Below are 16,793 nucleotides of genomic sequence, written 5' to 3'. Positions count from 1 at the left end.
ATGAATTAGAATGGAGAAACTCAACAGCCATGAGTTTTAGAATGGTTTTATTATTTTCTTTGCTGCATAAGAATACTCAAAACATTAAAACATAGCTACATTAAATAAAGGCGGTACGCTTACAATGTTAAGGCAGCTGGGTGTTGTAATGGATAGAATTCTGGGCCTGGAGTCAGGAACACTCATCTTCCTGAGTTCAAATCTAGCCTCAGATAATTATTAGCTGTGTGATCCTGAGCAAGTCATTTAACTCTGCTTGACTCATTTTCCTCATGTGTAAAATGATCTAATGAAGGAAATGACAAATCATTCCAATACCTTTACCAAGACCCAAATTGGGCCAGTCACAACAATACACTTAAAATGAAAATAATTTAGATGTAAATACTATGGTATTTTAAAGCCCAGTCTAATGTCTGTATAATTCTATTCTGCTAGAGCAGATAATAGTACCTGACAATTACATTGAAATATTAGGTTTGGAAAGCATTTGATCTTCACAATGCTGGAAGATAGCTACCACAAGTATTATAATGCCCATTTTATAGGTTAAGAAACTGAGGCACATGAAGTCAGGAGGACCTGAGTTCAAATCTGGTCTCAGACACTTAATACTTCCTAGTTGTGTGATCCTGGGCAAGTCACTTAACCCCAATTGCAGAAGAAGAAAGAAAGAAAGAAAGAAAGAAAGAAAGAAAGAAAGAAAGAAAGAAAGAAAGAAAGAAAGAAAGAAAGAAAGAAAGAAAGAAAGAAAGAAAGAAAGAAAGAAAGAAAGAAAGAAAGAAAGAAAGAAAGAAAGAAAGAAAGAAAGAAAGAAAGAAAGAAAGAAAGAAAGAAAGAAAGAAAGAAAGAAAGAAAGAGAGGAAGAGAGAGAGGAAGAGAGAGAAAGAGAGAAAAAGAGAGAGAGACAGAGAGAGAAAGAGAGAAAGAGAGAAAGAGAGAGAAAGAGAGAAAGAGAGAAAGAGAGAGAAAGAACCTGAGGTCCAGAGGTGTTAAGTGCCCAGGTGCTTAATTCATTTATGAATCACATAGCTTATTAGTATCAGAGGCAGGATTTGAGTTACAGGACACCATTCTTTCCACTACACTATAACTATGCCTTCAGGATCAAGAACTTGCTGTACTTTAATAGTCATGGGGAAATAGAAGTCAATCAGTTGGCTTCATTTATTGAGTGGAAGTTCACTATTTGTAGTACAACATACTAAATGCTGAGATTGGCAAGATATTAAAAAGAACAGTTTTCAAAGTTCTTCAAATATAATAAGATTAAATGAACATATAAGAAAGATTCCATACCACCAAAATATGAGAACAAAATATACGTACTGAGGGAGGGGGACTGATGGGAGAAGCAAATAGATTTCTTAGTATCCCAAGTATTACAATAGTGATGAATGAAAAACCTGAGAGGCAAAGGTTCTGGGTAATTAATGATCAATTTATTAACTAGACTAGTGATTGATGGTCCATAATTTCTCTCAGAAAAACAAAAACAAAATCATGGGAAGTCTGAAAGCCTTAAAAATGTTTTGAAAGGGAATGCACTTGACAAGTGAAAAATCAACCCTGATTAGTTGGCATTTAATAAGGAGGTAGATTAAAAATCTTCACATCCTGCTGCTGAGAATATGGCTTGATCATGATAGTTGCCTCTAGCAATCTGGACAGGGGAATTCATCTTCATGCAGACCCATCTGATTGAGTTTCTTCTTTATAAGTCACCCTAAATTCTAATGGAAGGTACAAGGACTAGGGGCTGTTCTTCTTGGGGCAAGAACTCGTCCAGACCAAATTCTGTTTACACTCCAAACAGAAGTAAGGTCTCCTCTTGGGTGGGGTCCTGTTAAGATCTCAGAGCTTGTTCCCAGAGAATTAGGGCAATCTCATCAATCAATCATGTCTTTTAGACATGACTTTTTATAAGAGCTGGACGAAAGTGAGGAAACAGAAGAACAGCCTGTATCATAATTTAACAATGGGTTTTTAATAGAAAAAAACTTTTTTCTCACTACAAAGTAAGCCAAAAGGTTTCTTAAAATACATTTATCAAAACTCAATAGAAGAGCTAGTAATCTCCAGCTAGCAAGGAGGACAGTGACAGTAATTCAGGGCTTCTGGACCATTAGAAAGTAATAATACTGCCTGATGTTTTTTTGTTTGTTTGTTTGCTTGCTTTGAAATATTCTCAAACATTCTACAATAGAATGATCAGGCAATCCAACTATGGGCAGAATTCTTTTTTTCTCCAATAATATTTTATTTTTTCGAAGGCATGCAAAAATACTTTTCAATATTCAGTAATAAATTTTTTTCCTCTCTCCCTTACCTTCTCCCTTTCTAATATAGCAAGCAATATAGGTTAAATATGTACAATTCTTTTATTTTTTTTTTTTGTACAATTCTTTTAAACATATTTCCATATTTGTCATGTTGTGCAGGCAAAAATCAGACTAAGGAGGGGGGAACATGAGAAAGAAACAAAAAAAGTGAAAGTACTATGCTTCAATCTACATTCAATCTCCATAGTTCTCTCTGGGTGTGATGGCATTTTTTATTCGAAGTCTATTGGAATTGTTTAGACAGAATTCTTAATTGGGATTGTTTAAATGATGAATCAAGAGAAATTTCTGATCCTTTGGCAAAACTCCTATTCCCTAAGAGCTTGTCAATGTTCTTGACCACTCTTTCCTCACATTCTTTCAACCCCCATCCCATTAACTTTGTTTTTCTTTGTTTTCAACACTAAAAGAGCTGTCCTCTTTTAATATGATACTGAAAATATCATACTAGACCTTGGTAATCCTGCCAAATATGAGTGTTTAGTGTCAATTTATGTAGTTGGCTGCTGCTATTGTTCTAGATCTATGATTTTATCAGTCTAGGGATAATACAGCTTTTTAAAGAAATTTTTATTAGGCACTGAGCAATTGAGTGTCTTGCCCAAGGTCAAATGGACCTTGTTGGACTTGGAGCCATAGATGCTGACCAGCTTCAGCTATGGTACATTGGACAAATCACTCACCCTGTTTCTCAGTTTCATTATCCATAAAATAGGAATAATAATAGCATCTCCCTAACAGATTTGGTTTTTTTGTTTATTTGTTTGTTTTGTTTGTTTTTTTCCCTGAGGCTGGGGTTAAGTGACTTGCCCAGGGTCACACAGCTAGGAAGTGTCAAGTGTCTGAGGTCAGATTTGAACTCGGGTCCTCCTGAATTCAGGGCTGGTGCTCTATCCACTGCGCCACCTAGCTGCCCCCCTAACGGACTTGTAATGAGATTAAAATTGATCCTGTTTATTGATCCTATTTACATTAATCGATTTTGTCCTATATCTGTTTAACAAGTTTTTTTTGTTTGTTTGTTTTTTTGTTTGGTTTTTTTTTGCCTCTGAACTTAACTCAAAGTTCTGATAGCCTGTAATGAGTTAAGTTTAAGAATATATTTATTACTGCTTCAAAAAATTTTGCTGACCTTGGGAAATGTGTGTGAACAGAAAAAGAGTTGGGCCTGATATCTTTCTACTACCAAGCTATCCTTCAAGGATGTCTCATTTGCTGTACACAAGTCTGGGCCACTATCTCACACCTGGACTCAAACAAAGAGTGCTTTTCATCTTATGAGAGAAATGGGAAGGGAGTTTTGTGGCTAACCTTCATCAACGATCTTTCAATCAATCATGCTGTTCCTTACGTCTCAGCTCTATAACTAATCATATTGTCCTTAATCCCATGATGTCATCTATCCTGTATTATTCTTTATTCTTACTTCCCAAAATCTATATAAGAGAAATTATCCTTTTTTTTCAGGGGTCTTTGGCATTAATGGAGACAAGCCATTTGACAAGTAGCAAACTTCTGCTAATAAATCTTGTTCAGACAGCTGCCTCAGTTCACCCTTTTATTAGATTCCAATTACAACAGTAATCAGGATATAATGAAGTCATTTTTGTAAAATGCTCTGCAAACCTTACAGCAATATATAAATACTATTATTATCTTTGTATGAAGCACATTGCTTTGAACCAATAATAATGAGTTTATGTTGGATCCTATAAGCAAAAAGAATACACCACAGTTCACGGATATGACTGTCCTTCAGAAAAATCACTTTGGCATTTGTGTTGAGAATTGATTAGAATTTTTTTTATTAAAGCTTTTTATTTTTAAAACATATGCATGGATAATTTTTCAACATTGACCCTTGCAAAACCTTGTGTTTCAAATTTTCTCCTCCTTCTCCTCACCCCTCCCCTAGATGGCAAATAATCCAATATATATAAAACATGTTAAAATATATGTTAAATTCAATATATGTATATATATTTATACAATTATCTTTTTGCACAAGAAAAATCAGATCAAAAAGGAAAATAATGATAAAGAAAATAAAATGCAAGTAAACAACAACAAAAAAGGTGAAAATGCTATCTTGTGATCCACACTCAGTTCCCACAGTCTCTCTCTAGGTGTAGGTGGCTCTCTTCATCACAAAATCATTAAACTAGCCTGAATCATCTCATTGTTGAAGAGAGCCATGTCCATCAGAATTGCTCATTGTATAATCTTGCTGTTGCCATATATAATGATCTCCTGGTTCTGCTCATTTCACATAGCATCAGTTCATGTAAATCTCTCCAGGCCTTTCTGAAATTAATCTGCTGATCATTTCTCATAGAACAATAATATTCCATAATATTCATATACCATAACTTATTCAGCCATTCTCCAATTGATGATGGGCATTCACTCAGTTTCCAGTTTCTTGCCACTATAAAAAGAACTTCCACATTTTTGCACATACAGGTCCCTTTAAGGGATTAGAATTTGGAAGCGTTTGAAGTAATGAAACCAATTAAATAATGATATATGGTATCTTAAGATTCACAAAGTATTTTTACAAATTTTATCTCAATTTTCCCTTATAATTACCATAGAAGATAGATGCTAGTCTAATCCCCATTTTACAGTTGAGAAAACTAAGGAAGACAGAGGCATTCAAATAGTACAGTAGCTCAAATATGAACTTGGGTCTCCTTGATTCTAGGTCTAGAACTCCAGTGTTTTCACCACCTAGGTGCATATAATTTAGTTCTTTCTCACTCTTATTTACTGCTTAATATTCTTTTCATGAAATAAGAAAACAATAGGTAAATTACATACTAGAAGAAAACGGGCGAAGTGTGCTTTTAACTGGATCCTTGCATCTGCTAAGAGTTCAAACACAGCAACACGATTCAGATCATCCACCACAAAACTCCGACAGAGAAAGCTGAAAGAGAACAGAATTCAAACTCTCATCTCCTAGAATTTTGTTCATTTTTCTCCTCTCATTAAGGCAGTTAATGGTCACCAAATGAAAGCATGGAGAAAAAAATTAGAAGAGAGCCTAGTATAGGATGAGGTTTGTATATTATGATCCAACAAAAGGAGACTGAGAGAGACTATTCAGACTAATGGGGCTGAACTAAGTTTTAAGAGAAAAGCCCAGAGAAGGAAGAGGTGGGCAACAGTATCAAATACTATAGGAAGCTGCAGTCAAGAAGGCTGAGGATCAAGAAAGAATCACATTGTTGTTGTTTAGTCATTTTCAATTGTGTCCAATTCTCTGTGAATTTTGAGAGTTTTCTTGATAAAGATAGTGGAATGGTTTGTTATTTCCTTTTCCAGCTCATTTTACAGGTAAAGAAACTGAGGTAAATAGGGTTCAGTGACTTGTCCAAGGTCATACGGCTAATAAGTGTCTGAGTTTGGATTTGAACTCGTCTTCCTGACTTTATTCACTGAAAAAGGGCCAGAAAATTTAGTGATCTTAATTAATTAATTAATGGTTCTGGAAACCAGTTTCAGTTGCAACATGAGGTAGGAAGCCAGATTACTATGAAGGCAAGAAGTGAATGGAATGAGAGAATTACAACTAACAAATACAGTTATTTTTTAGGTATTTGAATGAGAATAGATGGTAAAGTCTAGTAAATGATGGATTTTTTTTTTTTTTTAAGGAAATGAACTTGTGGTTTTTTATAAGGAACTCCTGGTGAGGTAATACTTCTGTCTGAGCAGATCACTACTTGCCCTATAACATGTAGTCTTAGAATGTTTCCTGGGGCAATAAAAGTTAAATGACTTGACACTCAGGCCTTGGAACCGGAAAGCTGAAATTTCCTGATTCTGTGGCCAGCTCTCTGGCTATATCTTCCTTTTTCTCAAAGTGATAAGATGTAATTTATCAATCTACAAAAGGATTTACACCTTTTAAAACATGAATCCTTAATCCAAAGGAATAACTAATGATGGAACTTTAAGCACCATTGCAAGATCATTTGAGAAGATGGTAATGGTTGTTGTCCTGTCCGGACTTCCCAAGAACTTACTTATAAGATTGACCTTGTAGGTATTCACACTTGGTGATAGGCTGAGAGGATGAATCAGTTAAAGCTGAAAGGGATGGGAGAAATTATCTCACCCCAATGAACACCTTCATTGTTCAAATAGACTCACCCATTTTGGGGTTCAGTGATTTGTAAGAAGGTCATGAAATCTTTACTGATGATGCCAGGAATCAGAAGTATTCTGAGTTTTATGGATCCTTAGAGACTGAATATAAATCTCTTCTATAAAAACCTAAATAATTGTTAACTGGCCTTGGGTAGAAAGTATTCAGGGAGGGGATGCAAATCCCTGCCAAGGCAATGTAGGCTGCTCCTGGAAAGCACTGATTACATAATTGTTCCTTTCATTAAGACTAAATTAGCCTTCTAGAAATTTCTACCTGTAGGTTCCTGGGTTTTGAGTACTGGGACCAAGCCGAACAGAGCTAATAACTCTCCCTTCTGATGGCCTGGGTCTTTCAAACAAACTTCATAGAGCATGAACCCATGGTCCTTCATTAATGTGGCTGCCTTCCTTAGGAGAGTCTCAGTGTTCTTGCTAACAGGGGTACTGAAACCTTAACACACTTTGCAAATGGTCTGACAATCACCTTCCTACTCCTAGATGCTCTGCCTTTCTTAAAGCAGTTTGAAATTGGGATATCTTCTTAGTTGTCTTTTCACGCTATTGACTCAGTCTGAGCTTTCATTTGCCAGCTATGAAAAAATGCTCTTAACTTTTTCAGACAAACCTCTGTCTAGCTGTGTCTTACTCACCTTTTACTGGTCAAGATGATTTTTTTTTAACCCAAGTGAAAAACTTAACTTTAACTTTATTAAAATTTAAACTTCATTTCAGCATAATGGTCTCCTCAAAATTATCATTAACTCCTCACTCTCCCCACATTCATTCTTTGCCATGTCCTATCCATTCTACTTCCTCCAAATTTCTCACATCTACAGGATGACAGATATAGAGCTAGAAGAGGCTTTTGAATCTAATCCTCTCATCTTAAAGACTAGGGTATTGAGGTTGTGACTACTCTAGATTCATGTCTTCCCAATGACAAGTTCAGTCTCTCCATTCCTCATCCCCACTCCCTCTCACCCTCAGTAACTCCACTACTGCAATAGCCTCTTATTTAGCTTCCCAGTCTCAAACCTCCACCCTATTACGTTCTTTGAATCAGTGATGTCAAACTCAAGAGAAAGAACAGTACAGAAGAATCCTTGTGGCTACATATTGACAGAAAAAAAAATCCAAAACAAATTAACATTATCTATGTTGTATAGTATTTTTATTTACTTTGTTAAATGTTTCCCAAAGGCGCTTTAATCTAGTTCCCCCTCATGTCTGACATTTCTGTTCTATATACTTACTAAATTAATATTTCTTAAATCCAGATGTTCCCCCTTTACTCATGAAATAATAATAGTAAGGTGACTTATTATTTTACCTCGAGGATAAAATAAAAACTTCTTGGTTTGCCATTTAGAGTCCTTTATAGCTGGACTCTAACCCAACTTTATAGACTGATCATTATATTATTCCTTCTCATTTTCTCTCTAATCTGGTGATATTGGTAGAATTAGGGTTCCCCATATATCACCTCTGTGTCCCTGATGTTCTCACCTCTTCCTACTCTTCCAAGAATCCCTAGCTTTCTTGAAAGTACTCTTTAAGGATTGCCTTTTCAACAGTAGCCTTTCCTGATCTCCCTAATTATTAATGGGTCAAAAAATCAATTAGGGAGGAGTAAAATTATTGTCTGGGGCATCAAGGTGGTGAAATTCCAAGCCACTTACTTGGAATCAGGAAGACTTATCTAAGTTTGAACCTGAGTTCCTGAGTCTGAGCTGGAGAGGGAAAAGGCAAAGCAATCCAATACCTCTGCCAAGAAATCCCCAAAATGGAGTTATTGAGAATCAAATACAACTGAACAACAACAACAAAAAAGGATTTTTAAATGGTTCCATCAGTTACTTGCAGTTAAAATTCCTGATCTCCCCAATTATTAGTGGGATAAAAAAAAATTAATGAAGAGTAAACGTATTGCCTAGATCAAAGCTTCTTAAGCTGTTGTTCACAATTCCATAAATGAATGTATAATTGAATGTGGGGGTCATGGGATTATTATGGTTTATTACTAGTAAATAATTGATTTGGGTATCTTTTTAATTTTCCTATAAACCTAGGGTTGTGTAAAAATTTCTTGGGCAAGGAGTTATGAGTGGGAAAAGTTTAAGAATCCCTGTGTTAGATGGTTTCACTGAAATTAAAAATAATTTAGCCTTTTACTAATGAACTTCTCTGACCTCAGCTAGGAAAATCTTCAGATGACACAGTCAATTGGTGGGCTTATGCTTAGAGATTAATAAAACCTGCAGGAATTAGGACTTTGATGACAGAATCTCTGGATAGCTAGTCATCTTCATATTCTAGCTGTGTTCTTAGTGCTTAGTATAGCACCCTGCCCATACATGAAAGATCTATGATTTCATCATCAGGGGAGGTTCTTTATTTGGAAATTTCTCTATGAACACAGCTCACAACTAATCTTTAACTTCTTAGGCAAGTCCTAGGGAGATACTTGAGGTACAGAGGTTAAATTGCTCACATTGCTTATGAGTATCAGAATTGAGATTTGAATCTAGGTTTCCCTGATATTAACTTCAGAACTTTAACCATCCTTCTCATAGTAGGAGAGTCATAGAATAGAATTGGAATAGATCATGGATGGTAGAGTTTTGGAATTGTGAATGATTAAAGTCACCCATAATCCCCACAGGAAAGCAAGACAAAGTCAGTGGGCACACCAACTCTCTACATCACTGAGAAGTGAGCAAAGTGGTCCATCTCTGCAGCATATTGTTTCTCCTCCATATTTCTTTCCTCTCCTCCATTTACTCTCTCCTTGTCCAAGTCTATTTCCTTTCCCACTAGGTGCTCAGTGTCTAAGTGATTTTTCTAGCATGACCTCCCACAAAGTCTACTTTCAGGAAATTATAATAGTAGTTCATATTCTGATAAATAATATTAATGGCTCAAGATGTATAATATTTTAAGGTTAATAGAATGGTTTTGTCATGGAAACATGGTAAGGTAGGTAGTAAGAGAAGTGTGGCCACATATATTTTTTCAGATAAGAAATGGAGATTAGAGAGATTACTTGACTTGACATTAATTTGTCAGTCACATAGCTAATAAATGCCAGGGCTGAGATTTGAATTCAGTTCTCCTGATCCCAAATGAGGTACACTTTCTACTGCATTATATTGTATCTCACAACTTTGGCTCCTCTGATGTCTCCTTCCATAATGATGTACAACTGTTTATTCTTCCTCATTATAGAAACATAACAAAAGGATATTGAATTTAGAGTTACCCTGATTGGGATGTTTTATAGATAAGGAAACTAATACCCAAAGAGGTCAATTGCCTTGGGTTAGGTCACGTGGCCAACTAGCCACAAAGTCTGGAAGAGTTGTCAAATTTCTCAATGTTCAGTTCTTTTCCCTTTACAACATTTGCTTCCAGGCCCTTTACAGCCTCTTGGGTTCAGCAGATGACAAAATGAATAGTAGAGTTAATAAAAGGTAGAAAGTTATGAAAGAGATTATGAAACTCAATGCAATGTTCCACTTATTATTAGCAATCTTGAGAGCCAGAAAGGTAGCCTTGGACCCCAGTGGTTTTCAATTATCTATCTAATTTGGCCCATGTGGAAATAATCTGAATTCTACTTTTATAATGAAAGCTTTAACTTTCCCATAATAATTTGCACACAGTCTTGAGATGTAATATTTTAATAAAAAAGAAATTTTTTTAGTAAGATGAAGATTTGAACTATTAAATCTTTTGGAAATGTGGTTTCTGTATTCAGTGTTTAGTTTAAAAATACATAGCAAAGTATTTTGTGCTTGAGGGTATAACCAACCCCCTATTCTGAAAGGTACAACACAAATTCATATATGGAAGAACCTTCTTTGAAGGGGAGGCAAATATCTTTTCTAAAACATAAAACAAGATATGTTAAGTGATTACTCAATACTAGTGCAAGGCTTATTCGAGAAACACAATTGACATAAGATAGAATAGATTCCTTCAAGAAGCTTAGACAGTACAGTAAGAGATCATATTCTAGTCATGATCCTTTTTTTCTATGACTTTGCCTCATAATTCTACAGAATTTGGTCTATCCAGCTTTAAAATAATAATAATAAATAAATAACATTTATACTATTATCCCTATACCTGAGGCAAAGAAATTAAGGTGCTTGGCCAGGATCACATAGCTACCAATTGTTTGAAGCTGGATTTGAATTTAGATGTTTCTGACTGAAGGACATGCACGCTGTAATCACTGCACCACCAAGCAGATTTCTTAACCCATTTGAATGTGTAAATTGTACCATAGCTGGGGGTATAAATGAATTTTTTAAATGACATGAAAACAGACAAGATATGATGTGATTCATTAAAAAAAAAGTAAGATCTTTGTCAAAAGTGAAATACATCTGTCCTACCAAAATATAAATAAAATTGCCTACAAGTAAGAAAACTTTTATCTGCATTCCACTCATGAGTGAAAAAGCTGGTTACCTGTATTTACAGCTATATATGTTCACTCGACCTGTTGGTGAAGGACTTGGGGTGTTGACAAGCACATCAGCAACATAGAGCTGAGGGTCTTCATTGGTATATTCAAGAACTATCACATAGTGGTCAACTTGAGGAATGCTCAGGGTCAGATGCAACTCAATCTATAGAAGGAGTTAATGGAAACGGAGAATTACCACAATATAACACATACAGGAGACTTTTCCATTTTTATTGAGTAGACAAAGTTATTAGAGCATCTCAGAAATGTTAAAAAAATTCCATTATACATGAGTATGAAGAAATACATCTGGATGATTTTACCTATGTAATGGGTATCATATTTCTTGCTTTATCAATGGGTAGAGAAGAGGGTGAAAGGAAAGAGATAATTTGGAACTCAAAATCAAAATAAGAATTTTTTTAAAGTGCCATTGTGTGAAGGGAGTATATTCTTCTTAAGGTTCTGCTCAAAAGGATTCCAAAAAAGGGGAGAGGGGAGTTAGCTAGCATTTAAATAATCCTTTAAAGGTCAGTAAAGCACCTCATATCTCATTTAATCTTTACAACTCTCCCAGGTTATTATTATCTTCCCTTTTCAGATGAGGAAACTGAGGTTGAGAGCTCTTTTGTGATTTGCCCAGGGTCATACAGCTAGTATGTGTGCAGCAGAATTCAAATTCAGATCTTCCCGACACCAAATCTAGCTATGTTATTTCTCTAGTCACAAGAAACCTTTATAACCCAAGAGTAAAAGAATGTCCTGGGGATTGGTTCAGTGCTGTGACAGACTTCAGGTGTAGTTGAGCCTGTACCAGAACTATAGTTCTCAGCCTTCTGTACCACCCCTGGTTCTACTTAATGGCTCCAAGTGGTCACCAGTTAAATCTAACTTTACTCCCAATGTTATCTTCCAGGAGCCTGATCCCTGGTCATGTCTTTCCAGTTCAGTTGTTTTTCAGTGAGGTCTGAGTTTTAATGACCCTATTTGGAGATTTCTTGGCAAAAGTTTAGAGTGGGTTGTCATTTCCTTCTCCAGCTCTTTTTATAGATGAGGAAACAGGGTTAAATGACTTTCCTAGGATCCACACAATTAATAAGTATCTGAAGCTGGATTTGAACTCAAGAAGATGGATATTGTTGACTTCAGGCTGGGTACTCTATTCACTGTGCTACCTCCTTAAATGTTCTGGTAATGCTCTGCCTTTATTTGAGTTATTATTTGTAACAACTGCCAGTGAATTCTTGAAATTATTTCTGGGGGAAATTAATATTGACCACTGGGTCTACCATAGCTTTTTATTACTTTCCTTAATGTAATCTCCATAGGATATCTTTTTAATGGCTTCTTGGAAATATTTGCTATATATGAAATGGCTAAAAATAATGGGATTTTAGAAATTTGGACAAAGAGTAAGAAAAAGGGCACATTTCATCTTTTATTTTTTCTATTATCATTAATCATGTATTATATTTATTTTTAAAACTTCCTGTTATTTTTATAGGTGTCTTTTGGTTTTATATCGTGTTATTTTCCAAATATATCCTTCTTACTATCCTACCCAAAAGGCCATCTCTTGTGACAAAATTGTTTATTTTATACCAGAAGAATTGTAAATGAAATCAGTGTGAATCTACATGGAGGTCTCTAGGCTGAAGGCTCTTAACCTGTCATGAATCTCTCCTGATGAAGCCTAAGGATCCCTTCCCAGAATGATGCTTTTAAAAACATAAAATGAAATACATAAGATTATCAAGAAAAACAATTACATTGAAATAAAGTTATTAACATATTTAAAAACAACAACTTCATAAATCCTAGGATAAAAATCCCTATTCTTATGGAATTCCATAACGCTCTTCATAGATGATATGCTTTTATTAAATTTGCAAAGAAACAAAATTAGAAGAAAAGGTTAACATGATGACAGACTTGGTATTCAAAATTATTTAGTTTCAAAAAGTCAGTGATTGAGAAGATCTGACTTGATAACAGTTCATGTAGAAGGAGACATTTTGGGGCAAAGGGATATATTAAATGATACCTAATAAGGCTTTGAGCAAATACTGCTAAGAGACTTCTAAAACTTAACATGACCTTTTTAGATCATTTGGGAGCATTTGGGACCCCCATTTGGGAGGGGGTCTGGAACTATGATTTCATTCATATGGGGACCTCCTAGCATGGAAAGTCCATTCATGAATGCAGACTGGCCATCCAATACCTTATCTGTAGTTGTTAATCTCTGATAGTTGCCTGAGGACATTGAAAGTTTCCTTGCCCATGTTCTTACTGCTAGGATCTGTCAGGGAGAATATAAACCCAGGTTTTAAGGCAATAGCAATAAAAGCACAGCATTCAGATTGAAGGAAAGTGTATGTGGTAGGGAGAGGGGGACTGGATTCAGTGATCTCTAAGATCTCCTTTACAGTTCTAAATCTCCAATTCTATGAAGTTATAATTCCATCATACTCTACGCTGCCACCCAAAGTACTGCTATTGCCTCTCTAAGCCTTAGGTACCATATTTTGAAAAATATTGACAAGCATTGAGTGTTCATAGAAGTATGAGCAGGACAGTAAGATCTGGAATCCACATTGTAAAGAACACTTTGTAAACTTTCAAGTGCTGTACAAATGGGAACTGTGATCAAGTTCATTCTTATGGGAGTAATTTAGGGATGTGTAATCTCTAGAAAAGACTTAAAGAGATGTGATCATGCTCTGAGTATTTGAGAGATTTACTAGCTGTGTGACTCAGGCTAAGTCACTTAACCTCACTAAGTCTTGGTTTCCTCATTTTACAAATGAGGAAACTTAATTCAGTGTCTTCTAAAGTCCCTTCCAAATTGAAATCTATGATTCTATAAGCCTAGGGACTGTTATGAGGAAGAAGTACTAAATTAACTCTGTATAGCTCTAGCACAAAGGGTCAAACTAGAACCATGGAGTCCAATTCATCCAATTGATTGTTTTTATATGATAAACTCCAAATATAGATATTTTGTTTTGGTTTTTACATTTTTAATTGTCTCATAGGCCATTCAAAAATAAGATTTAGACCTCAGTCGATTGATCCCTGACCAAAAGACAGACATAGGATCTATGGTTGGAAGTTTCAGGGAGTTTATATTGAGTTTTGTTTCAAAATAAAAAGCAGTTTTCTAGTACCTAGAGCTGGTCTGGACCAAAAAAAAAAAAAAAAAAAAAAGCTATCTGGAATTTTTTTGAGAGGGCCAGCATTAGAAATGTTCAAGCAAAGGTTGATTACCAGTGGAATATTGGAAGGCAGTTTGGACTAAATAACTTATGAGCTGTTTTCCCAGCTCTAAGATTATGACTATAAATTTCTGGATGGCAAATAGTAGCTATTTCGCCTGAAATACAGAAAAAGCAGCACCTTTATAATGGGGAAATTCTAATAGCCAGAATCCCAAATGTGAATTTTATGCATTATCCAAAAATCAATATTCATCCTCTTTACTCTCTAGCTCCAGCAGCAAAGGACTGCCTTCCATAAAGCTGAGGAATTAACACAATGCTGAATCAGAGGAAGGAACACTTCCTAATGAATCACTAGCCCCATATCCTGGAAGATCTGCCATGACCAACAGATCCCAGCTGCTTGGAGAGCATGGAAATGAGTCTTTTAAAAAAATATTTTTAAAAAATCATAATGTATAGTCTCTATATACAAGATATCACAGAAACAGAAATAAAAGGACCTCAGAAATAGTTTAACTTGGAGCTTCTTAAACCTGGAGGTCTGAGAACTTGTTTTATAAACTATTTTGATAATCCTATTTGAATATAATTAGTTTCTTTTGAAATCTTATATATCTCATTTTTTGCTTTTAAAAACATTATTTTGAGAATAGACTTTCTAAGACTGCCAAAGGGGGTCTGTGATACCCAAATAAGGCAATCACACCCCTAACTGTCAAATAAAACGTTAAAAATAAGTAAATTTTTAAAAGGTGGTCAGTGAGGTGGCACATTGATTAAAGTCCCTGCATTGGAGTCAGGAGGACCTGAGTTCAAATCTAAACTCCAACATTTATTAGTTGTATGACTCTGAGCAAATCACTTAATCCCCATTGCTTATACAAAAAATAAATAAATAAAATAAATTCATCTAATCACTTCATTTTACAGATAAGATTAACTAAAATAGTAAATGAAGTCAAAAGTCACACAAATGCCCAGAATGAGCATTATGATGATATAGTCCCTAATGTAGTCAATGTGATTGTACTCATAATGTATTCTTTCACTTATTCCCAATGGAACTTTTCTCCCCAACAATTTAAAATAATGAACACCAAAAAAGCAATATAAATAAAGGGATAGAATTTTAATCATGCCATACGTGGTATCTCAAACCTTAAATAAATAACATTTAAAAATCTGTGAGTACAATGCTGTAGGATCAAGGAACTCATGGAAAGAAAAAAGTCAGAGATGGGTGTCAACCTGTACTCTAAGCCGGGAACTAATCAACCCTGTGGTTTAGCTGCACAGATGTGAGCAAGAGGAATTTAGCCATTACAGATTGTTAATTCCTTAGCCTAAGGGGAAGGAGAGGCACTACTAGGCAGTTTAAGGGCCCCTAATGTGAAAGTCCACCTTTTCCAGAAGTCTTTTAGGTGTTATATATACTATCTTTTAGATAGCATCTCCGAGGCCTGAATTGTGGGGGGAAAGGGATTGAGAGAATGAAGAGAGAATATTACTTTAAAACCAATGGGTGTGAAGGTCAGGAGGAACAGGATAATATCCTCCAGACATGACATTCTAAATTGGTGGAAGGAACTGCAACATATAGTTTCCCTCTTACATTAGGGTGGAGGTGCTTAACCTAAATCCAAAGAAAATGGACTGGTTACTGATGCTGATGGAGGCAGCTTGTGTAGCCCATAGGGTGTTGGATTTGGTGTTAGGAAAACATTCTAACTATGTGGTTTTTGAAAAGTCACTTAAGCTCTGTAAGCCTCAGTTTTCTCATCTGTGAAATAATAATAATAATAATAATAATAATAATAATAATAATAATGATTGAATTGTTGGGAGGATCGGGTGAAATAATATGTGTGAAACAGTTTGCAAACCCTCACATACTAGGTAATAGTGACTATCATTCTTAACATAATGGGAGCTTGAGGAAATAGTTTGACTAATGATAGTTAATAGTGATAGTAATAGAAATAGTGATGTGTGAGAAAAATCATCCAAGTCCTTCTTAACTTGGGAAAAGCTCTGAAAAAGGAATATATAACCTATGTCTGTGTTTTAAGGCAGAAATAAGGACATGGTGGGAAGTGGCATCTGTTATCAATGAGAAAATAAGCCTGAAATCCAACCTCTCTCCCACTGATGTCAGCCATGAGGGGAAGTTCAGGAGTGGGCTTCCGAGTTGCCAACACTCGTGGCATTCCGTTAAGCAGGAAGCGTTCTGCTTCACAAGCCAAGGCGCAGGCAAATCTGGTCACTGGCAAATGCTGATAAAGCAAGCAACTTAAATAAGAAAGAAAAGCAGAGAACAGTTAGTGAACATAGATCATACAAATAAGAGCAGCTAGCATTTTATATAACACCTATTATGGGCCAGGCACTGAGGCACACACTTTACCAAGCACCTCATTTGATCCTCACAACAATTCTGAAATGTAAGTGCTATTACAGAGATCATACATTAATAATAATAGTAGTAGCTGCTAGCTTGTGTATAGCATCTATGTGCCAAGCACTGTGCTAAATACTTTTATTAAATACAGTTATAACCTCATTTAATCTTCCAAACCCCTGGATTAGGTGTTATAGCAC

The 16,793-nt window shown here is 35.5% G+C and overlaps 1 protein-coding gene across 1 annotated transcript in view; it reads right to left on the bottom strand.

The window, feature by feature from the left end:
- LAMA3 (laminin subunit alpha 3) overlaps positions 1–16,793 on the bottom strand; it is a 309,755-nt gene that overhangs the window by 124,823 nt on the left and 168,139 nt on the right. Inside the window, 3 exon segments of the mRNA XM_074276692.1 lie at positions 5,163–5,271; positions 10,974–11,134; positions 16,331–16,484. Coding sequence (XP_074132793.1) covers positions 5,163–5,271; positions 10,974–11,134; positions 16,331–16,484 — 424 coding nt within the window.

This window comes from Sminthopsis crassicaudata, chromosome 1 (assembly GCF_048593235.1).
Source record: "Sminthopsis crassicaudata isolate SCR6 chromosome 1, ASM4859323v1, whole genome shotgun sequence".
Taxonomy (NCBI): domain Eukaryota; kingdom Metazoa; phylum Chordata; class Mammalia; order Dasyuromorphia; family Dasyuridae; genus Sminthopsis; species Sminthopsis crassicaudata.
The sequence above is the reverse complement of the archived record's forward strand: the minus strand, read 5'-3'. Positions and strand labels throughout refer to the sequence as shown.